Source organism: Numenius arquata, chromosome 10 (genome assembly GCF_964106895.1).
Source record: "Numenius arquata chromosome 10, bNumArq3.hap1.1, whole genome shotgun sequence".
In the NCBI taxonomy this organism is placed as follows: domain Eukaryota; kingdom Metazoa; phylum Chordata; class Aves; order Charadriiformes; family Scolopacidae; genus Numenius; species Numenius arquata.
The window spans coordinates 22,314,573-22,334,718 of NC_133585.1; the positions used below are offsets into that span (position 1 = coordinate 22,314,573).

A 20,146-nucleotide genomic window follows, 5' to 3' on the forward strand; every position below is an offset into this window, starting at 1 on the left:
AGCTGTGTTCACAACAGCGTGAGCTGCACTCCCTCTAAACAGACAGGCCAGTTAACCCAGTTAAGAATATCGTTACATCCAGTTCATAACTTCTCACACATGACAGGGGCTCTAGTTAATTGTGCAAACAAGACCAGGGCTATTTCTTAGTTTTTTAGGTAGCAGTTGGACTGAGCTTCTTCCTTTTGCACAAACAGCCCGCACAAACAGCAGTCTGCCTATGTCGTGATATCTATCTCAGTTTGGGAAACCAAAATCAGAAAGATCACAAGAAGCTTTGTTTTATTTGGATGTAAACCAGTATCTGACCTCCAAAAGCTACCAGAGGTATATGCTAGCACTTGGTTTTCAAAAGGTTTTACTTACTTGTATTTTAAGAGCAGCCACTGAACAAACCACAGTCCTACAAGGATCATGCCATTGATTTCGCAAATAGAAAAAGCCCATTGCACTCGATCAAAGCGATCAAAAAATGCATCTGGTAGGGGAGGCTGCACCTCCTTGGGAGGCACTCGTTCATGAACGACTGAGATAGTCACTGTGGTAAATACGAAACAAGAAAGTGCATAAATAAAAGCCAGGAAAGTCTTGCCCCATTCCACAGGATGCTGTGAGCGCTCTGGCTCTGGCATGGGGATCTTGATCATCTCCTTCTTATACCCATTTGGCATCCCGTTCAGCTTCATTTTACTGCTGAAGCCATTCTCACGTGCAGTGTTGCTCACGCTGACGCGGATGTGCCCATTGACGTGCCCGTTTTTGTGAGCCTCCATGTGGTGAGCCATTTTTAAAGTTTCAATCATATGCAATAGCCGCTGGCCGCTGTCAGAAGACACGCGGGAGAGAGGTGTCTTCTTAAAATCCTCCTCCGTGAGGTTGATCAAATCCTGCCCGGTGAAGCTCTTCAACGGCTCACAATATTCCGGCACAGCATTTTCCGTGAGCCAATTTGTCACCTCCTCGGGTGACCACAGCACCACTTCTTTCATCTCTCCAGGCAGCTGGGGCACAATCTGACATCGATTTTAAATTGGGCAGCAGTCACTGCGACTCCAGCGCATCAGAAAGCTCCTCCTTGGCTTCATCTTGTCCAAGGAAGCAGTTTGGCAAGAGGCAAGTCCCTGTCTCTAATCATCTGATACGAGCATCCAGGTGCTGTGGCAAACATAGGAAACTGTTCACTTCATAATTGTGTTGGCACTCTTCTTCCTGAGGAGGAGAAAAACCCAAACCCAGTCATTAGGACAGCATTTAGCAATAGTTTGCAATTCATGTTTAAATACAAAATTACAGCAAAAACAATAGCTGGACTCTGGCACGGAGAAGACTAACTGAATTGAGCTCTAGCCTTGTACACACAGCACTGTCCTCTCCGAGCTTGTCACTGATTTCTCAAGAGCTTTAAGTCTTGTATTATAAACACCATTTTGTGGCTGTGGGAAGGACTCCTCCCTGCTCTATATTTGTTAAATTTTCTATTACTATGCAGCTCTGGTCCATAACCAGTCCCCAAACGCCTCTTAAAATCATACACAGCAAATGTTTAGTGTTATTTGTGTCACACACCTCCTCTTCCCCTTACAGACTGGTATCTTAATGCCATGTGTTGCACCCAGTTATTGAATAGGAAGCCTGGCTTGTGTTCTGCAAGGCAAAAATATCTAGTGTACCACAAACCCCACTTTTCTACAGGTCAGAAACACCAAAAAAAAATTAAAAAATGCTGTAGATAAGCAAGGTTATACTCTCTGGGCCAAAGCATGAGCAGGAAAATCAATACCCAACGAGGTGAGCCTGAAAACAAACCAAAACATTTAGGTTTGCAGGACTCTAGCAGATGTTTCGCAGCTCTTCAAGGTAAATTTTACAGTTTCCATACTACAATTCAATAATACACTGCTATATTAGACATACTATATAATATACAACACTATACTGCTACAATTCAAATAAACGTTTGTCATCAGCTAAAAAAGGAACCAGTAGAAAAATGAAACTTCATTAAAAGAAAAAAAAAAAAAAAGGAACTAGGTAAAAAATTTCTATACCCGATTAACTACAAAAATAGCTTAGGAGGCTTAGAAAAGCTGATCACTTCCAATAAAAAAATTACAGGAAAATAGATGTTACTTGCTGGAACCTCTTCTTGCATTTTTGACCCACAAGCAACAAAATCATTAGCACAAGGTGGTGATCACGTGGCAGTGAATGCCACCAGCAAATTCACAGGTTTGAGATGTTTATTCAGCAAACAAAAAACAGTCTTCCCTAGAGAAATGAGAAGAAAACAGTGAGAACCCCTGTCCCCAGCCCGCCTTCCCACGGACCAAGTCTCTCCTGCAGGAGGCTGCGGCATCAGAAACACAAAGTGCCTTAGAGAAAGTAACAGCATGGGGAAAACACACTTCATATTTTCAAAAGTCATATCATGCCTTTATCAGCTTAAAGAATATTTTTAGCCTCTTACAAGCTACCAGATGTTTGTGTTTCATGGCGGGGAGCAAAGATGTCATTGAGGAAAACCAAAATAATCTACACTACTGGCATGATTTGAGAAGTGCTACAAAACAGATACAGAGCTACCCTCCCATGCAAAACGTGACCACACTGCACTTCAGTATATTTTTTGACCTGTTATGTCTAAACTGAGCAAGAAACACATGGTGCAGTTTTTAATCTGTTTCTCTGTGGAATATCTGGTGATTGAGAAAAGAAAAAGCTTTGGGTGAAGGGCTGGCAGTACTTTGGTACTTTGCGTACACCACCTCTCACTTGCTGGGCACGCCAGGGACACACGGGTATGTAAATCTGTGGAGAAAACAGGGATGAAAATGAATATTCCCCTTGCGAATATCTTTGCTGTTTTAAAACAGCAAAAGAGAGGATACAGCTCTATTTTCTTTCTTTTTTTTTTTTTTTTTTCAGTGGGATTATATGTACTGAGGAAGGCTTTTAGCCATGGATCACTTCATTATTCAAGTTGTGTTTAGCAAATTGGTATTTAGTTACACAGCTCTGAACATGGAAAAAAACGGATGGATTGAATTATGCATGTTAACCCACATTAGAAACTCCTACAAGACTTTGACTGAGGGAGAGCAGCTCAGCTCTTCCCCACACCAGGCTCTGACCTACTCACTGCAGTCACATTGTCACAGGGCACCTGAAATCCTGGGTCTGGCACCAGGCACAACACAAAGCTCAAGCATGAACTCTGCCTCCTTGCTCCATGACGGGCAGCGTTGTTGGTGTCACCAGCAGTTATGGGAAGATGTTTTGCCTCCAGCTCCCCCTTTGGCCTCAGTCTGTGCATGTCAGCCTCGAGCCACCTTGTTTACTAATGCCTGTGGCTCCACTCGCTCAATGCAGACCGAGGAGGTGGAAACACCTTCACCTTTTTGACATCCACTGTTTTCAGTGTTTCAGTCTCAAGCAACGCACTCAAGGAGTTGGTGTCTATATGAAGGAAAATGCAACACACACTTTCACTCTTGTCCCAGGGTCAAAACTCAGGTTGAAATCCATGAGATGCAGCACCATAAACTGCACACCTAATAGACTTGGGTATTAGGAAAATTTTGGATATTGGATTGGAAATTAGGAAACATTTTTACATTGAAAGCGTTATTAAGCCTTGGAATGGGCTGCCCAGGGAAGTGGTTGAGGCACCATCCCTGGAGGTATTTAAAAGACAGGTTGACATAGAGCTTAGAGACATGGGTTAGTGATGGGGGGGGGGGGGGTTCTATGGTTTCCTTTTGTTGGTTTGGTTTGGTTGGTTTTTTTGTTTTTTTGTTTTTTTGTTTTTTTTTAAATCAGTGTTAGGTTGATGGTTGGACTAGATGATCTTAAAGGTCCTTTCCAACCTAGATGATTCTATGATTCTATGATTTCTCTACCAGCTTGCTGTTTCCAAAGTAGCGCCTTATAATCTTGGTAAAACCCCAATTTATTTATTTTTTAATCCTATTACAACACCTGGGCTCTTGGTCTGCAGCAGAACCTCATTTTCCCATGCCATTTAACAGCTACATCGGCTGCCTCTCCCAAGTTTCACTTTCTAAATTCAGCACGGATTTGGGGTTGTCAGAGCACTGTTCACCACGAGGTGGGGCAATATTAAATCTTTTCCATTTTAAATGCTGGAGCGACCGAATCACCGTTTCCCAAACTACTCAGAAAGGAGGAAAGGACCTTTAACCGTCATCCTCCTAACACACCAGCCTTTCTGTGCAGCCCCTGACCACACACCACAAGCCTCCTGTGTGCTTAAGGATTCAGGATCCCAAAGACACAATGCAAAGGGCTGAATTCATTACTGGTCAGAAGCCTGTAGCTGACCTTCAAATGACATCTCCTTACTCACAATGCACATGCATCTCCTGCCGCTGAGCTAGTAGATTTTAAGACGAGCTCTGTGTGGAACCTAAGAGCAAAAATCTGTTTCCAGCTGCAAATAGTGCTCTGATACTGGCACAAGAGTCATAATATGCTGGTGTAAGCCCATCATTCCTGGCCTGGCAGTGTTATGAGAAACAGCAAACGTGTTTTGCAGTAAAACTGCAGGGTTTAGCAATATTGCTAAAATTTACAGTCAATTCAGAAACTTACTTGTCCTTTAAACTCACCATCAGTAATGCTATTAAAGGTACTGGACAAAAGAATAAAGATTGCTCAACTACAATTTTTGTGTCTTTATGGAATATAAAATATAAATGTATCTCCTAAGAGTCTTTGTTGGTTTTAACAACGAGAAATCCCATCTCACACACAGAGGCACACACTTTCACTCCATCTCGGCCTCTGTGGATGGACAGACAGCTATGGCACGAGGTTCCCCGAGGAGCAAGAGGGTACTGAGCAGAAAGCTTCAGTCCTTGCTGATGATGTTTCTGGGAGCGCTGGGCAGGTGCAATCCCAGCCCGCTGCTATCACACCACCAGCACGTAAATCACTACCGAGCACCTTTTGTAAAAGCAGAGTAACCAATACCCATGGGAGGAAGGCTTGGAGGAAAGACAATACTCTGCTGAGGACACAGGCTGTGGAGTCATTATCATTGAGAGCTAAAATGAGGAAAAGCAACTAAAATTTCTAATGAACACCTATCATTCAAACCTCCATTTCACAGCCTGTCTAATGGGGGAGGAATAGGCAAAAGCTTCTTTACTAACACCTTTCAGCTTGTCACATTAAAAATACCTTGTTTTCTCTCATGTGTTCATAAAAGCTTGATTGGGTGAGGTTTACAGAAGTGATACAGGAGACTAATAGCCCTTGCTGGCCCCTTGCTTCCACAAAAGGTCTTCTGCCCGCACAAAAGCTGAAGACGGAAAGTAGGGATGGGCATCAGGTGCTGCCAGGCCACATCCACCAGCTCAGCTTTGTCCCACTGCCCCAGCAAGGCACAGGGACAGGGCAAGGGGATGGGCACACAGCCATCCAGCCCTGATAGGGGTTGTCAGCCTGGGCCAGGCAACAAAAACACTCCCTGCAGCCCTGGAGGTGTGCTCTCCCCCTTCTCCCCTCCCCAGCTCCTGCTCAGGCCATAACCATTGCACCTGGACTTCGGGGGATGGCTGGCAATGCAGCCAGAACACTGTCTGGAGCGGGGACCGAGATAGTTTGTTCCCATGGGAATATGGCTCTCGGTCAATGATCTCACTCTATAGACAGTGGACAGCCCCAGAGCCCTTGGAGCTCTCCTGCACGCCAGGGTCCCCCCTGGGGACACTCGCTTAAGGTTCTACTCCTCGAGGTTGAGAGATTCCTTGCTGCAACAGACTCTCGGTAAGTGACTAATAGCATGCTAATTCTGAAACCTTAGCTAAGTGATATAAAGGATTGATTGTATAATCCTTTAGCCATAAACCGTTGACCAAGCCTGGGACCAGGACTGGATCCAGCCTCACCCAGACTCCTCTCTGGGAAGGAGTTTAGAAACCAAGGGGGTCCTTTCTGAACCGCCTGACTCAACGGGAGGGTCTCCCCGACAGCGTGTCTGACCCTGTCCTCTCTGCAGTAAATAACCAAGTGTACCTTCCCATCGAATCTCATAAAACACTGTCGCATTCACCATCAAACTTTGTTAAATCAGTATTTTATATTAATAAATATTTCGCTGCTTCTCTCCTACGAGTGAAGTTAATCACTCCGCCCGCGACACCATCCACAACAGATCTGCTTCATTACACTCCCTGTATCTGATAATGAATTATAAATAACAATGCGATTATCATAATAATACCAACTGCACTATGATAATGATGCCACATAAAACCTGTATCTCAAAATACCCACACGACAAGACTGAGCAGGATGAAACAACTTTAGCAAAGGTCCCCACCTCCTCGTATTTACGTGACCTTTTTCCCCCTGTTCCCAGCAAACATTATAGTGCTAACTCAAAATTCTCAGATCCTTTTCCACTTTTCCCGACAGGGAGTATTTCCCACCCCCACTTCAATCTGCCCATATGGGTGCTGTAATAACCATGACCACGGCCACCCCAGTGGGTGAAGCAAGTATTTGAGAACGCGCTACATGAACTCGAGTATCAAGACCTGTTCTCTTTTGCATTGCTTGGCCGAGATGTGGTTGGGCATAAGGACCATCCATGGACCATGGGAGCATCCATCTCTCTGGCTAAAGGACAAGATAATCAGCAACAAATCATCAGCTGGCTACATCTCCACACTTGGCTTGGTGGCTAAGGTGCAGGAAACTGTGGTTCTCTGTCCCTGGCTCTGCTTGGAGGATAGCTAAGTACTCACGCTGGACATCACTCTTTCAGATTGCATTTCAAAATCCACGGGCTCACCGCTGAGCGAGTGACAGACATTCCCTGGGCAGGTGGCACGAGACTTTGTCTGGGATAGCTGCAGGATCCATGGAGCAGTAACCTCCCTCCACAACCCCGGAGCTGGCTGACGGGTTAACACACTGTTCCCTATTACCCCTACATTTGCAAGCAGATAGCACTACACGTCTTGCAATTAACACCAGTGAGACAAAGCCACATCCACCTAAAACAACAAAAGAAAGACGCCTCAAACCAGTTTCTTCGTCTCCAATCTTCTCCTAAAGCACTTTGAAACCCAATTGAAGAAAACCTAAGTCTTCTCAAATCAAATCATGCCTTCCTCCTGTTTGTACAGTGCGTTTATTCTCTAAGCGAGGAACTTTGCTGCCAAGGCAACAGTCACTATAGAAATCAGTAAAATAACCAGCCATTTCAGAAACGGCGATAAGCTCCTCACTGGGAACCAAGGAGATTTTCAAACCCTTTCAGAGGCAGTGGGTGTGTTTCAGTTGCAACACTGAGCACCCTTCCCAAACACCCCATCAAAGCTGAGATGATAAAACCACTAGTAAAAAATAGTGTTAAAATGAGTGAGGTCTAGGGATAAGCACAGTTTGAAGATAAAATAGTAACATTTTCTCCCTCGGAAAACAAACGCTGAGATGCACACTGACGTGTGCCCAGATGTAAGCAGGAGAAAATCAAACTGCTGTAAGGATTGAAGTTTTAATGCTTTAGAAAGCAACCCACAGGTGAATTCCCCAAACCCCCCCGCTGAGCAGAAATTACACAGAGCCTGAATACTTTGGATGAAAGGTGGGAGCTCTCGTCCTGCATTTTTACAGCACAAACCAAACTGTTCGTAACAGGAAGGTCTGAATCACCGCTGAAGTCACCTCCTCTACAGGCAATGTATCATCACTAACAATAACGTGCCGACACCTCAACAACTGGACATCCTGTACTTGCAAACCACCTCTGCACGCCAATTTACAATGAAAGGGCGATGCCAGCCACAAATTATGTGCTGGATATCACTAACGAGCTCTCAAGCAACGTACCAAATTGCTTCCCTCCCTCCAGGATAGCTTTGCTTCCAAACCAGAGATTGCCCCTTGCAAAAGGCTGCACCACTAGCACACAAGCGACTGCTGGCATTTTAAACGTTGCAATAAAGCTGGTTTTGTGCTTTAAATACAAATACAAAATATCTGTAAGTATAAAATTGAGGCACAGATAGGCTCACGAGTTTCACAGAGCTCCGAGACAGGTTTCCAAGGTCAGTCCCAGATGGAAAACATTGCCCCATGGACACAGAGTCAGAGCAAGCAGAATTACTACTACGAGAAAAAGAAAAAGAAAAGCTGGGATCAATATGTGAAGCAACGCCCACATACCCTGAATAGCTACTTACGCAGCTCCAGAGAGAAAAAAAAATTGCCTGCATACTACATAAATCCCTGAACAGCCCATTTTTTCTAAAGTACTCTATAGGAAGAAGAAAAAAAACCTCCATTGTATATTTCCTACCCTAATTTAACAAAAAAAAAAAAAAAAAAAGGAAATCCACGTATAGGCCGGGATCTCAGTAAAACAGGTCTGAACCCAAGCGTGGAGTTCAGTGCCGAGGATTTCCAAACAAAAGTACTTGCATCAAACCGGAATAACCAAACAGCTCATCTTCAGATGGGAAACACTGCTAGTGAGTCTCTCCGCTACAAAAACGCATTGTGGATAATGCCTGGGTGTATGTGTATAGGTACATACACGCACAAGTTCTGTGCTAGGTGACAAGAGACACCTGACCTGATCAAGCCTCATCTCTTCGCTTCTTCACAGCCCTACATCTTTTCGCTCAACTTTCTTCCTCCCTCTTCTTCTTCCTTGGGCTCGGAAGTAGTTATGGAAACCAGGAAACACTCACAAGAAGGCTACAGCTGACCTCATCATGGGAGCAGTTGCTAAGAAGGGCTTTTGTTTTGACACTACGGAAATCCTGCTTCAAGTGATCCGGGGGTGGAAAGGATTGGGGTGGGGAGGGCAGGTCCTGCCTTTGGTTTAAGTTACAAACAATTGTTTCAGACTGAAAAGTCTCCTCAAATGCCGGAGGGAGAGCCAGGCGCCAGGACCAGAGCCCCAGCTGGCACCCACAGGAACAGCGACGGGCTTTCCGCCTACAGCAGGGAGAGCCCAAGCACACGTCTCGTTTTGTATTGTGTACCACAATCCCAAGTTATAAATCCAAAAGTAAAGTAACACCTGCAACAGAAGCCAGATGAATATTAGCTTATTTTTGGATGGCTGCAATAGGAAACCCACCTCCCAACTCCCCGCCCCAAATGCTTTTAGTTCTGTGCAAGAAAGATGCAAATAACACCACAAAGTTAATTTGCACGAGGGTGGGACACCCCACAACTACATTCTCCTCCTAAGAATATTATCCTTGAGAGAAAGTGGGTTTGTACTATTTCAGCCCTCCAGATGCAAAGGGGTACGGGAAAATATTAACAGATGGTCACAAATCCTTACATGTGGGTAATCTGCTTCGACACCAGGATCTTAACTCTTCAGTGGAGGCTTCTACAGCAGGACTCAACACACCCACCACATCAGTTGCTTCTTTGCTATGCACAAGCAAAAAACCCCATGGATCCCAAAAAACCCCACACGTGCTGTGCTGAAAACCTGGCACAGCTGGTTTCTGGACCGAAGCAACCCGGAGTGTTTCTGGGCTTTCTGTGCTCAGGCAGCAGCAAGCTCTGGCTGTTCTCTCCAAAACAGCTGAACACCCGTCTGCGTTACGCCTTGGGATCTGGTTCAGCCGGAGATAGGGCAGAGCTGGAAATAGAGCCCCGTGTCCTCGTCCAACCTCTGAGCTAACTCCCTTACTAACGAGGATGAAACCATCCTCTTGAAGCTATCCAAATCTCCTTACATTTATCGCACCCAACAGAAGACCTCTGAAGGAAAACAGATGCACCGAAAGAAAACAGATGTAACACAGAAAAAAGCAGAAAAAGTGGGTTTATCCCCCCTCCCCCGCAAGGCATAGAAATGGGGAAGGAATGAGGTAGGGCAGAAGGATGGAGATGAGAAAATAAGGAGAGACTAAATGTTTGTAACATACTCAATATTTTAACTGTGTCAACCAAGTTCAGGTGGTTTGGGGTTTTGAGGGGGTTCTACCTACATTGAATACCTAAAAGGCATTTATTATCAGAAAGTCAGATTTGTGATGAGCCTCTAGGAATATAAGTAGTAGCAAGAACTTTAAAAAAAAAATAAAAAATCAAACCACAAAGGGACATTTTGCTTAAGGAAACTGAGGACAGTCTTGTGACTGATGGCAACATGGCTCTAAAAGGCACACGCCAGGGTATTTTGCCAAACCAGCCATGCAGATCGGGAAAAAGAGAGCCAGATGAAACTACAATGAAAAAATAAGAGCCTCACTGAAGGCTTAAATCAATTAACTGCTACATTTTTTTAATATTTGGGTTTGTTACTGGACACGTATTAGACAGCATCCAGACCACAACAGTTGCCTTCCTCCAAAGCAACTGCCTTCCCCTCAGTTATGACGAAAGCAAAAGAAAACTGAGTTTACACACTCAGAATCCCAGCCTAGAATAAAGTTTCCGTATTTCATTGGAAATATTTTATTTCAAATACACTACTTTTGAGGTCCGGCACATCAGACCCAGATCAAAAAGACTCTAAGCTTCAAGAGTTGAAATATGAATTCTATATATCCTCATGCAAGATGCTGTTCCCTGCATTTCAGCTGTTACTATTCGTAAACCCACCCCAAAAGGCAAACCATAAACATTGTTAGTTTTCGATGCTATTACCTTTGTAAAACAAAACAATTCCTGGGTTTGTTTTTATTAATGTAGTTTCATCTAACACATACTGATCCCTGGTCTGAAACACAGAAAACCACAAATATTCAAGATTATTTCTGGTTTAAATAATCCTAATCCAATTTTTGAACACATATTCCTCCTCTTTCCAGCAATATCTGTTCAGAGTTGTACCATGAATCAAATATGGAAATCAAAGAGGAAAGCAGTTACTGCACATTTGGTCTAGAACAACCTGAAACACAGGAAAGGCTAGAAAAATGTAAGAAAGAAAGAAAAAAAAAAAAGCATTTTTGACTGCCAATAAGAACAATCTCAGTGATGGGAACTTGTCTTACTAGAGCCAGATCTACTGAAAATTCAGATGAACTACCCTGGCACCTTCCTTTTGCGGTTAATGCTACAAGCAAAAAAAGATCTCTCTCACCTCACCTGCCAAACTTCAGCCACCTTCCTCACTCTCTTTGCCACTAGTCGCACGGATGCCAAATCCGGCCGTTTGCAGTGGAGATCGGCCACTGTCAGTGTCCAGCGTGATGGCAAAAACATGCTCACGTTCATTCAGCAAAACCCAGTGCAGCTGGAGAGATGATGCATCTCTCCTCTCCAGTCCAGCCATCCAGCATCTCCTTCTTCAAAAGCACGTGTGTCAGAAAGGGATGGCAATTCAGACCAGCTCTATTCCCTGCTCTAAGGGTCCCAATTTTTTTTGCCCTGTTACAGATAATTTCATGATTGTTGCTTGGTGTTTCAGGGCTGCTGCTGCTGCCACCGAATGTGACACTTCAATGCTGCAACAAGCTCCAAATTTCAGAATCTGGACTTCAGAAACCCAAGATATTCCTCCCCCAGCACTGTAAAGTAGCTTTATCTGTGTATCAGCCTCCAGATCTTAACACCATCGACTAACCAAACCCAGCTGCTCCCGATGTACATTGGACATGCCATCTCTGCCATGGATTATCCTGTGACACAAGCAAATCCTACTTCAATATTTTTGCTTCTGACAACAATTCAGCATTGAACCCAAAGAATAAGTATGCACAAACATCCTCCCCAAAACATTAAATGTTCCTAATGTATTTAATTGCCAGATATTTTAAGAGCACAAACCAACATTAAAAACACGCTTGCTTTCACACTGACAATGACTGTGTGTACTGCCAGGTATCAGCCAAACAATTTCCAAGACCACAAGCAGAATCACTTGAAAGCATTTTAGAAAATAAGAAACTTGTATCTTGGTATTTAACTGTTCTGCAAGTTATGAATATTTCAATAACCGACTGAAAGCCTCGGAAGCAAGTTCCTCCTGCAGACATCCAACTACCTCTGAATATTTTTTTTTTTCTAGTGACACACTTGAGGTATAGGAGATGCACCTGTGTTGTGTTGTCCTAACACCTTTATGGAGATGCCCGTTAGCCACCCAGCAACTCCAGTGACAATCCTGGGGAGTATCTCAGGCAGAATGGCTCTTGGACATCTTTTCTTCTGCAGGCAGTGACTCCGCTGCCTGGCGCACCGAACACAAAAGACTGGATGACTGCATAACAGATTCACGAGGCCAACTGGGTGGTTTTGAACTCTTTAATTACATTAGTTCTAAAAGTAACCTGTAATTCCAGCCAAACAAGAGGATCTCAGCTCAAGGTACTAGGTAAGTACGACTAGCTTGCATTCATGTCATGGAAATTAAGCTACATTTAAAAATAGTATTTAATGAAAACAATATTTCAGCTCACAAATTCCCCCCCCCCGCACCGGAGAATATTATCATCTACTGCCTACCCATAGCCCATAAAACTGCTGCAAAGCGACTCATGATAGAGTGCAAAGCTCAGTCAGCAGTTCCTTCAACCTTCACAACCAGAAATAATTAAAAATACTGAAGTCAGACGCCTCTTGAGGTGGTTGTTCACGTGATACACCTCTCTCCTGCCACAGAATGGATGGAGGGATCAGACCCAGCCTGCTACCATCAGCACGACTGTCCAGCTGCTAGCACGAGCGCGCGGCCTCTAGCAAACTTTGCTTACTAGTCGAAACATTTTCTTTTAACCAGAAGGCAAACCGAGCTGTTCAATCGAAACTTCTAAATCTCCTTATCTCTTCCTCTCCTTTCTTTTGGGGAGGGAGCGGAGAGGAAGGCCCATCTGTCAGTCTGGTTTTGGTAAATTCAGCTGAAGCCACAACACTATGAATTGTATGATGCACTCCTCAAAACCTGTTTCTTTTCATTAAATTCTACATTAGGCAGGAGTTGTTAATGGCCTGTAGTGCAGCACTAGGTGTCATGTCTTTTCCGTGATCCAGCCCAACGTAAGTATCCAAGGACCACGTACGTCACAGCGCGCACGCTTCATGGAGCACGTAACAACTGTCGCTCCCTGTGGGGAACCATCCGCACGCTGCTGGCAGCAAACAAATCAACTTGCTCAGATCATTTCAGATTGTTTAGAAACTGAAAAGCTGCGTCCGATCACCGTTCCTTCCCAGAAAGTATACACGTGAATTAACCATTTAATCAATTAAGGGATGCCTGTCACTCTGAAAGAATCACTGAGCCGCTTGCCTGCAAAAACAAGACTGGGCTTCGTAGCTCCTGTTACACAAATAGGTAACACACAATAAGGAGAACAAGCCCTGCTCATTTACAGCAGCAAAAGAACTGCAGAAACCCAGTGGCGCTATTCTCCTCTCAGCCACACAAAGAGGAACCCAAATAAATTGCAGGGAAGGAGATGAGAGGGAGGGAGAGGACGAAGGATTTAAATCTGCCATCACGTGGCCGCTGTAGCTGTCTGCAAGCAGACGGGTGAAGCCCAGATTAGCAAGGTATTAAGAGAAGCGAGGGAGTAACGCCAATGAGGTGCAGCTCCAAAATAGCCAAACTCTGACCTGCCCCGCCGAGCGGAGCGACGTTCCCCTCTCGCAGACGGGTCAGTGCCGGCCGGGAAGCCACAGCTCTGCTGACTGGTGGGAAAAAACAGGAGATCGCAAGAGAAGCAGAGCATGGTTGGAAAAAGCAGCTGAGGCTGAAGATAACGATGAATGGCAAAGTAGATAACGAAGCAGCAGCCACACAGGAGAGCGCAATGCTCCTTTAAATGAACCTTCAGCAGCAAGATGTAAATGGCTTGCTGGGAAGAAGCCCTTCCTGTAGGTAAATACTCAGAAGGCGCACTCTCTAGAGATGTCCAGCAGGATGCAATATCCCTGCTGCATACCTCAGGAAGCAAACAAAACAAAGGAATAAGAGTTACGCTGGTGTTTCTAATCTGCAGTGGAGCAGTTAGGATATTACAGTACTGTAGAAACTCATCTGATGAGGAGCCCTTGAGAGCAGGACACCACTAACACTCTGGCCAGCCACTTTGTGACAGGCTCCATGACTACCCAGCACTCCCTCAAGGCCTGGGAAACATATATACACCTCCTAAAGACATTAGTAAATAGAATAGTTTAAGAGTCCAAAACAAGTAGGGACCAACCTGACATAGCTGGTACTTTACCTACACATCCCACAGTCAGACTGGCTCTACAGGACTATCCTTGAGCTGTGCTCTGACGTGCATCTTTTAGCTAAGCCCTAAGAACATCTCCAAGATCTTCTCAACCTGATAAAATATAGCATTTTAATAAGAGGCCGTAAAAGAGATCTTCCATGAAAATTCACCATCAGTTCTCTGGTAATGACAGTGCCTCTCCTGCAAGCGATACAGAGCTGTTGAAATGACTACAGATGGAAAAAGAAAGTACTATTTTGGAAACAATCAGATCAAGTACTGTAAAGTGTTAAGTGTTCATAGCAAAAGATATTAAACAGTCACAGTAATTTGCATTTGGGGTTTATTGGTTGTGGGTTTTTTTTGGTTTGGGTGGTTTTTGTGGGGGTGAGGCTGCATTACCAGAGATTGTGCAGAGCATAAATACACATGAAATTTGCATTTGAAAGTATTTTATTATCTGTCCTTAGGCACTCCAAAACCTTTTCATTGGGTCTGAAAATACCTACATTCACAAATATTTAATGTGGGTGATGGGATAAGAGTACTGTGGCAGAAATCCCGATGAAATATGCAGCTCACCCTATGTGGCACCACAACAGCACTAAAAAAAAGTGTCGTCTTACAGGTTTTATTTCCCGTCATTAGTGAAACAACGTAGGGACTGGATTTAATTTGATCCTGAGAAAAACTTGTGCTGGTCTGAATCAGTCTTCGGCAGCCAAATTACAAAAGGCTGACCTCGCAGCAAGAGCCCAGGAGTAAAAACAGAATCTCCCATCGGGTACAGGCAAACGGCAAAGGCTGGAACGTGAACCAGCCCAGCCCAGCCCCAGCACGTGCAGGTGGGTAACGCAGCCTGTCTCATCCCAGCTGGAACACAAGGTGTGCCGTGCATACAGCACCACGTGAATTAAGATGTAAGGGGGGCAATAGGCTGATCTCAGACCAGTGGCTACAGGAGAGCATAAGGATATCACGTTCCCATCTGTTACGGGGGATTTCTTGCCCTCCCCAGAGGTCACAATGGGATCTGCAGGAGACAGGTTGTCAACAGTAGGGCTGAAGGCTCTCACTTTGTGGAGAAGTAATGGGAAAGGATCAATATTTAGAAAGAGCCTAAGAAGAGGGGAGTGCCACACACGGTGTCAGCTCAAAAATCAGGAAACTTGCATTTCCTTAGTACACTAAAAGCCAGTTTTTGCCAACTAGCCAATTTCCTTACACTCTTCATTAAATAAAATATGAAGGGCAGGCGGAGACATAAAATATAAATGCATGCACTTCCACAAGCAGCAAGCCCTGTTATTGTAGATGCTGCATAAATCATTGAGGACACCAGGACTTATGTGCCCTAATGGAGGGCACAGCCTTCAGGGTCGGTTAGCAGGCAAGGAAGTTTTATATTAACAAGTGTTGCATTTCTATTCACCTTCATAATCACACCGCTTAGAAATAGCAGAAATCATCTTGGCTCGTGTATTATTTGGTCAGGCCAAACAGGTGAAAGGCAGAATCAAACCCCAAGACAAACATCACATGATTTTGGCGTGGATCTCCACCAAATATAAAACTTGAGACGGGATGGCAGGACACTCACCAGTTCAGTGATCAAGCCAGAATAGCTGAAACGATCCTCCCGCCACATTTCTCTGCAAAGCTGCCTGAAGATATGACAGCAGTTATGAAATACCCTATTAAAACCCGTTGCTGTATCTGTTTTCCAGCACTTTGCCACGCATGCCAGCACAAACACAATGTCTTTACAGTTTCAAGTGTTAGCAGTTAGAAGTATTGTTTTGGCAAATTTCCCCGGGGAAGAGTAATAGCTACCTATGGAAGACTTGCCCCTAATCACTGCCATCTCCTTTTTCTTAATATTTTTTACTTCAGGCAGTTGAATGACAAATAATATCGTTGCAGTTCTCATGCTTACAATGCACGACTTCTTTCCTTTCTCATATTTGCAAAGTTTGACTCAAAAGGCATGGCAGCTTTCAAACAACTGGCTGCCGGCATCTCAAACCTCAGTTGCGAAAACTAACTGTGTATCTAGTTGAAAACCACCTTTCACCTTGAAAATTAGGATGTGGTCTAAAATATTGCCGGATTACCCTTTTACTACTCCACACGTGTGAGGCGGCCTTTAACTTGCAGCCAGATGAATGACTTCAGGATGAAGACTGTGCTTAGCTGTACAAGCGACTTCTTTAGGATAAGACATGCAAAGTTCCAAGACAGCAGTGCTCAGGTCTTTAAGGGACTCCACACTACTCTTTCCTACCATACAGGACTATAAAGCTCAACAGGTCCCCGCTAGAGCTCCAGAAATAGCAGGGAGCCATGCATCAGCTCGTGGCTGCCTCCTCCCCAGATTATTTAAAGGTTTGACAGAACTGAAAGTCCTCTTCATACCCAAAGTGATTTCTGAGTATAAAATCACTTTTGCTTACCTGTTTTGTAAGGTACTTATAAGACAGGAGTTCCTCCCTATTCCTAAACTCTGCATAAAGCTGGATTTATTGATGCAGACCCATGATTCATCAGGAGAGCAAGCTGTAGGAGACAAACTGTATTAAGCTGGAATCGAGCAAAATCAGGAAGGGGATGGGGGAAGCGTGGAAATCAAGAAGAAAAGTCAGGAGTATTCATCTCAAACTGAGACCTAGACAAAAACCAGTGTGGGTGTTCGTGCTCTCCTGCAGCTTTTTTCTCTTTTCATCAGCGGCAGTGTCTGCTCTTTCCTCCCTCCTTTCCTTGTTTCAGCCCTGCCCGTCAGACCCTCCCCAGCCAAGCAGCACACGCTCCAGATTAAAGGTCAAGAGGCTTAGGAAAAAATGGAGAGGCTGCTGAAACCAGGACAGGGCGAAACCATCACCCGAAACAGAGGGCAGAATATTTTCGATAACTTTGTGAGAGACGGGCAGCAGCGCCAGCAGCCCAGTAAGCCCCAACAGCCTCCTCTTCCTCCTCCCCTTCCAAGGCTTTTTAAAAGAAGGAGAATCAGTCTGAAAGGATCCCAAGGACTGTAAATAAATTATGGACTTGGTCATCAATTAGCTCAGGCTGCACTGAAATGAAAGACACAGTGGGCTCTGTAATCACTCAAAATAAACTCCTCTGACAGGATCGCTCCTGTGCTGATGGCTCAATTATGCCTGGGAAGACTGTTACAGAACATTAAACATTAACAAAAGTGTCTGAGTCTGCATTGCTTTTCTTCCAGATAAATCTAATTCAGTAACTGAGTACTTTTAGCTTAAGTAACCCTAAATTATTGGATCAATTCTTTTCCCACCTTCCCTTCCCAAGCTGCAAAAGCCAGGCCGTCACATACAGGGAAAATGTTTGCAAATAGTCCCTTTGCTAGACAGTTTAATTTTTATTATATGGGGAAGATATTTTCATGATGTAAATACATATATGGTTTGGGAGAGGGTTGTTCATGTAAACTCAGTAGCTCAGAAATCAAAACAGGGGCAAACTGTTCTCCTGGGTTCTGAGGATTTTACTCTAGCCTCTCCAGCAGAGCTTCTTCATTTCTCTAAAATCCAGTCCCCAGCAAACAGTTTCACAGCTTCTGTTTTCTGAAACTGCAAGGAGAGCTGTGAAGACGAAGAAACTAAGCAAAAAGTCGCTTTCATTTCTCATTTTGCTTTTGCAGTGCACTACCTGCTTTTCATAGCTTCAAGTTTAACAGGACTAGAGATAACCTCGCCACCCGAAACGTCTCTCCATTCTCTCTCTGCAGCCGTACTAACACAAAAAGTTTCTCAAGGCTTGCCCGGGTCAGATCTTTGCTGTTCTTACTGAAGTACAACATGCAAAAACACGTTGCAGAGTGTGAACAATGCCACCATTTCGCTGCAGATTTAGGTAGGATGTGACTAGTTCAGAACAGACATACCTATGTCCCCGAAGAAAGGCACGTGGCTGAGATTAAAAGAGAAAATTTCAAAACACAAAAGGATTTAGAAATAATAAGGGAAAAACCCAGACAGCTGGGAAGACTAAGAATCTGAAGTCAAAGTTGCACCAAAACTAACTAGCTGGTGGCTTTCCTACTAAGTCCTCCTCATCCTTGATGTTTAATACTCACCAATCCCAAAGCATCAGCCTCCACAATATAAATTGGATTTAACTGGGTTCAACTTCATGGTTTTTAAAAATTAATAAAGTATAACTGTGTCAGCATTCTTACTGGTGAAAAATCTGCCTGACTGCTAAAGCGATCTCTTAAATTTACAAGAAAATAGTGTTATATATGTCACTGGGACCAACTAATTTTTACTTCTGGTTATGAAAAGCAGCCCAGTAACAAGAAAGCAAGCACGCTGAAGCATTTTAAAAGGTAACTGAGTAAAACTATCTGCTTGTCTTCAGGATTCTTGTCCAGAGGCTGAAAGAGTAACTACAATTCTTAAATTCACTTTTAAAACACAGAATAATTCCAGTTTCACAAATCACAAAGTTGACTCGATACCGAATTCTACCAAGCTCTGGATATCCTTATGCCTACATCTTATAACTACACCCCCTTGAAAAGAGTAAGTGATGTTTGTCTTCAAGTTTTTTTGCTCAGGGAAAGCGTTACGTTACAGGTTTTCTGAACTAAATACTATATAGTGAAATATTATTTAGCTACGTTGAACTAACTGCTGTTTTCCCTCCACCCTATCCTGCACAGGGAGTACTTGGTACGGCACGCTTGCTGCTTTTTAGGATCCATCTAGGATGGATATCCAAGTTATCTGGAATGCCCCTGGATGTTTCCTTCTTCATTTGGCACCGAGCACTGGTTATCAACCTGTGGCTGGAGTGCTACAACAGCAGCTCATCCGAGCCATCGAGCAGCTTGAGAAATCAGACTGTTCTCAAGGCTGACAAAGAGTTAAAAAAAAGAAAGCAAACAAAAATAAACCCAAACCCTCAGACCCAAAGAGAAAAAAAAAGCATCAGGAAACAAACTTTTCAGCAAAGAAAATAATGGTTTCCTTAACTGGCTTTTGCCCTTATTTTAGGAAAGGCAACAAAAAACATATCCAGACAAAGTTACAACGACCAGTAATAACCACAAGGAATAGCAATAAACACAGAGTGAGGAGGTGCTGACAAAACACCATATAACAGCCGCTTCCTAAAAGCAATGCTTAAAAAGCTTGCTGCTTACAAAGAACATAATGTATTTATCCTTGGTTTGTCTGTTGACTACCTTTTTCCTGAAGTTTCACATACTTATTGCAAAATAAAGCCTCTTATAAGACAGTGTAATATTATAAACAAGCAAGATATTTACAGTAAGGGAAATTAAGGCCCCGGAACTTTTTAATGTGGTTTTTTTTCCCAATTACTCAAAGTCTCACGGTAAACTATCAGGATATGAACAGTTCGAACAGCAAAGTAAATCCCCTGAAGGCTTTGCTCTTAACTTGGGTGGACTAACCTGAATGAGCTCAGCCCCAGCTAGAAGCGGCAGCACATGTGCCGTGGCTGTGATTTTAAACCCAAGCTGAGCATGCAGGAGAGCTGATGTTACCAACACAAAGCCTTCGAGCTGCTCACCTGAATCCAGCTCCAGCACCCGTGCACCTGAACTTGGGTTACTCGTGCCAGCAGAGTTCGAGCAGCCTTATCTCAGAGGCATCGCCTCCCTCCTGCCTCGTATCCCCACCCTCCTCTCTTGCGCTTGGGTGATTGCATGGCAGAAAAACTGCTCTTTTCCTGGTTTTTTTTTCTGCTGGCCTGGCTGGCTGAACCAGCTGGCCGCGCAGTCGCAGCAGCAAGTCCTTCCCCTTTCAGTGGCAGCAGTGAGTTGTCAGAGCAGCTCGGCTGTATGGTGAAACCATACCTCACGTTTCCTAATCTGCCTTTCTATTTTTAACCGGTTATTTCTCCCACCTTCTTTCCCATACAGACAGCTGCAGAAAGCAGCTGGAGACAAGCGAGTGCTCCATCAGGCTGATTTTCCTGGC

General features: G+C 44.1%; 1 protein-coding gene across 2 annotated transcripts in view; it reads right to left on the reverse strand.

The window, feature by feature from the left end:
• Positions 1 to 20,146, reverse strand: part of SGMS1 (sphingomyelin synthase 1) — a 78,724-nt gene that overhangs the window by 15,193 nt on the left and 43,385 nt on the right. For both annotated transcript variants that reach the window (XM_074154736.1, XM_074154735.1), the window contains exon 2: positions 367 to 1,209. In XM_074154736.1, the coding sequence (XP_074010837.1) occupies positions 367 to 989 (623 nt within the window). In that variant the 5' untranslated portion in view covers positions 990 to 1,209. The remainder of the gene's footprint in view (positions 1 to 366; positions 1,210 to 20,146) is intronic.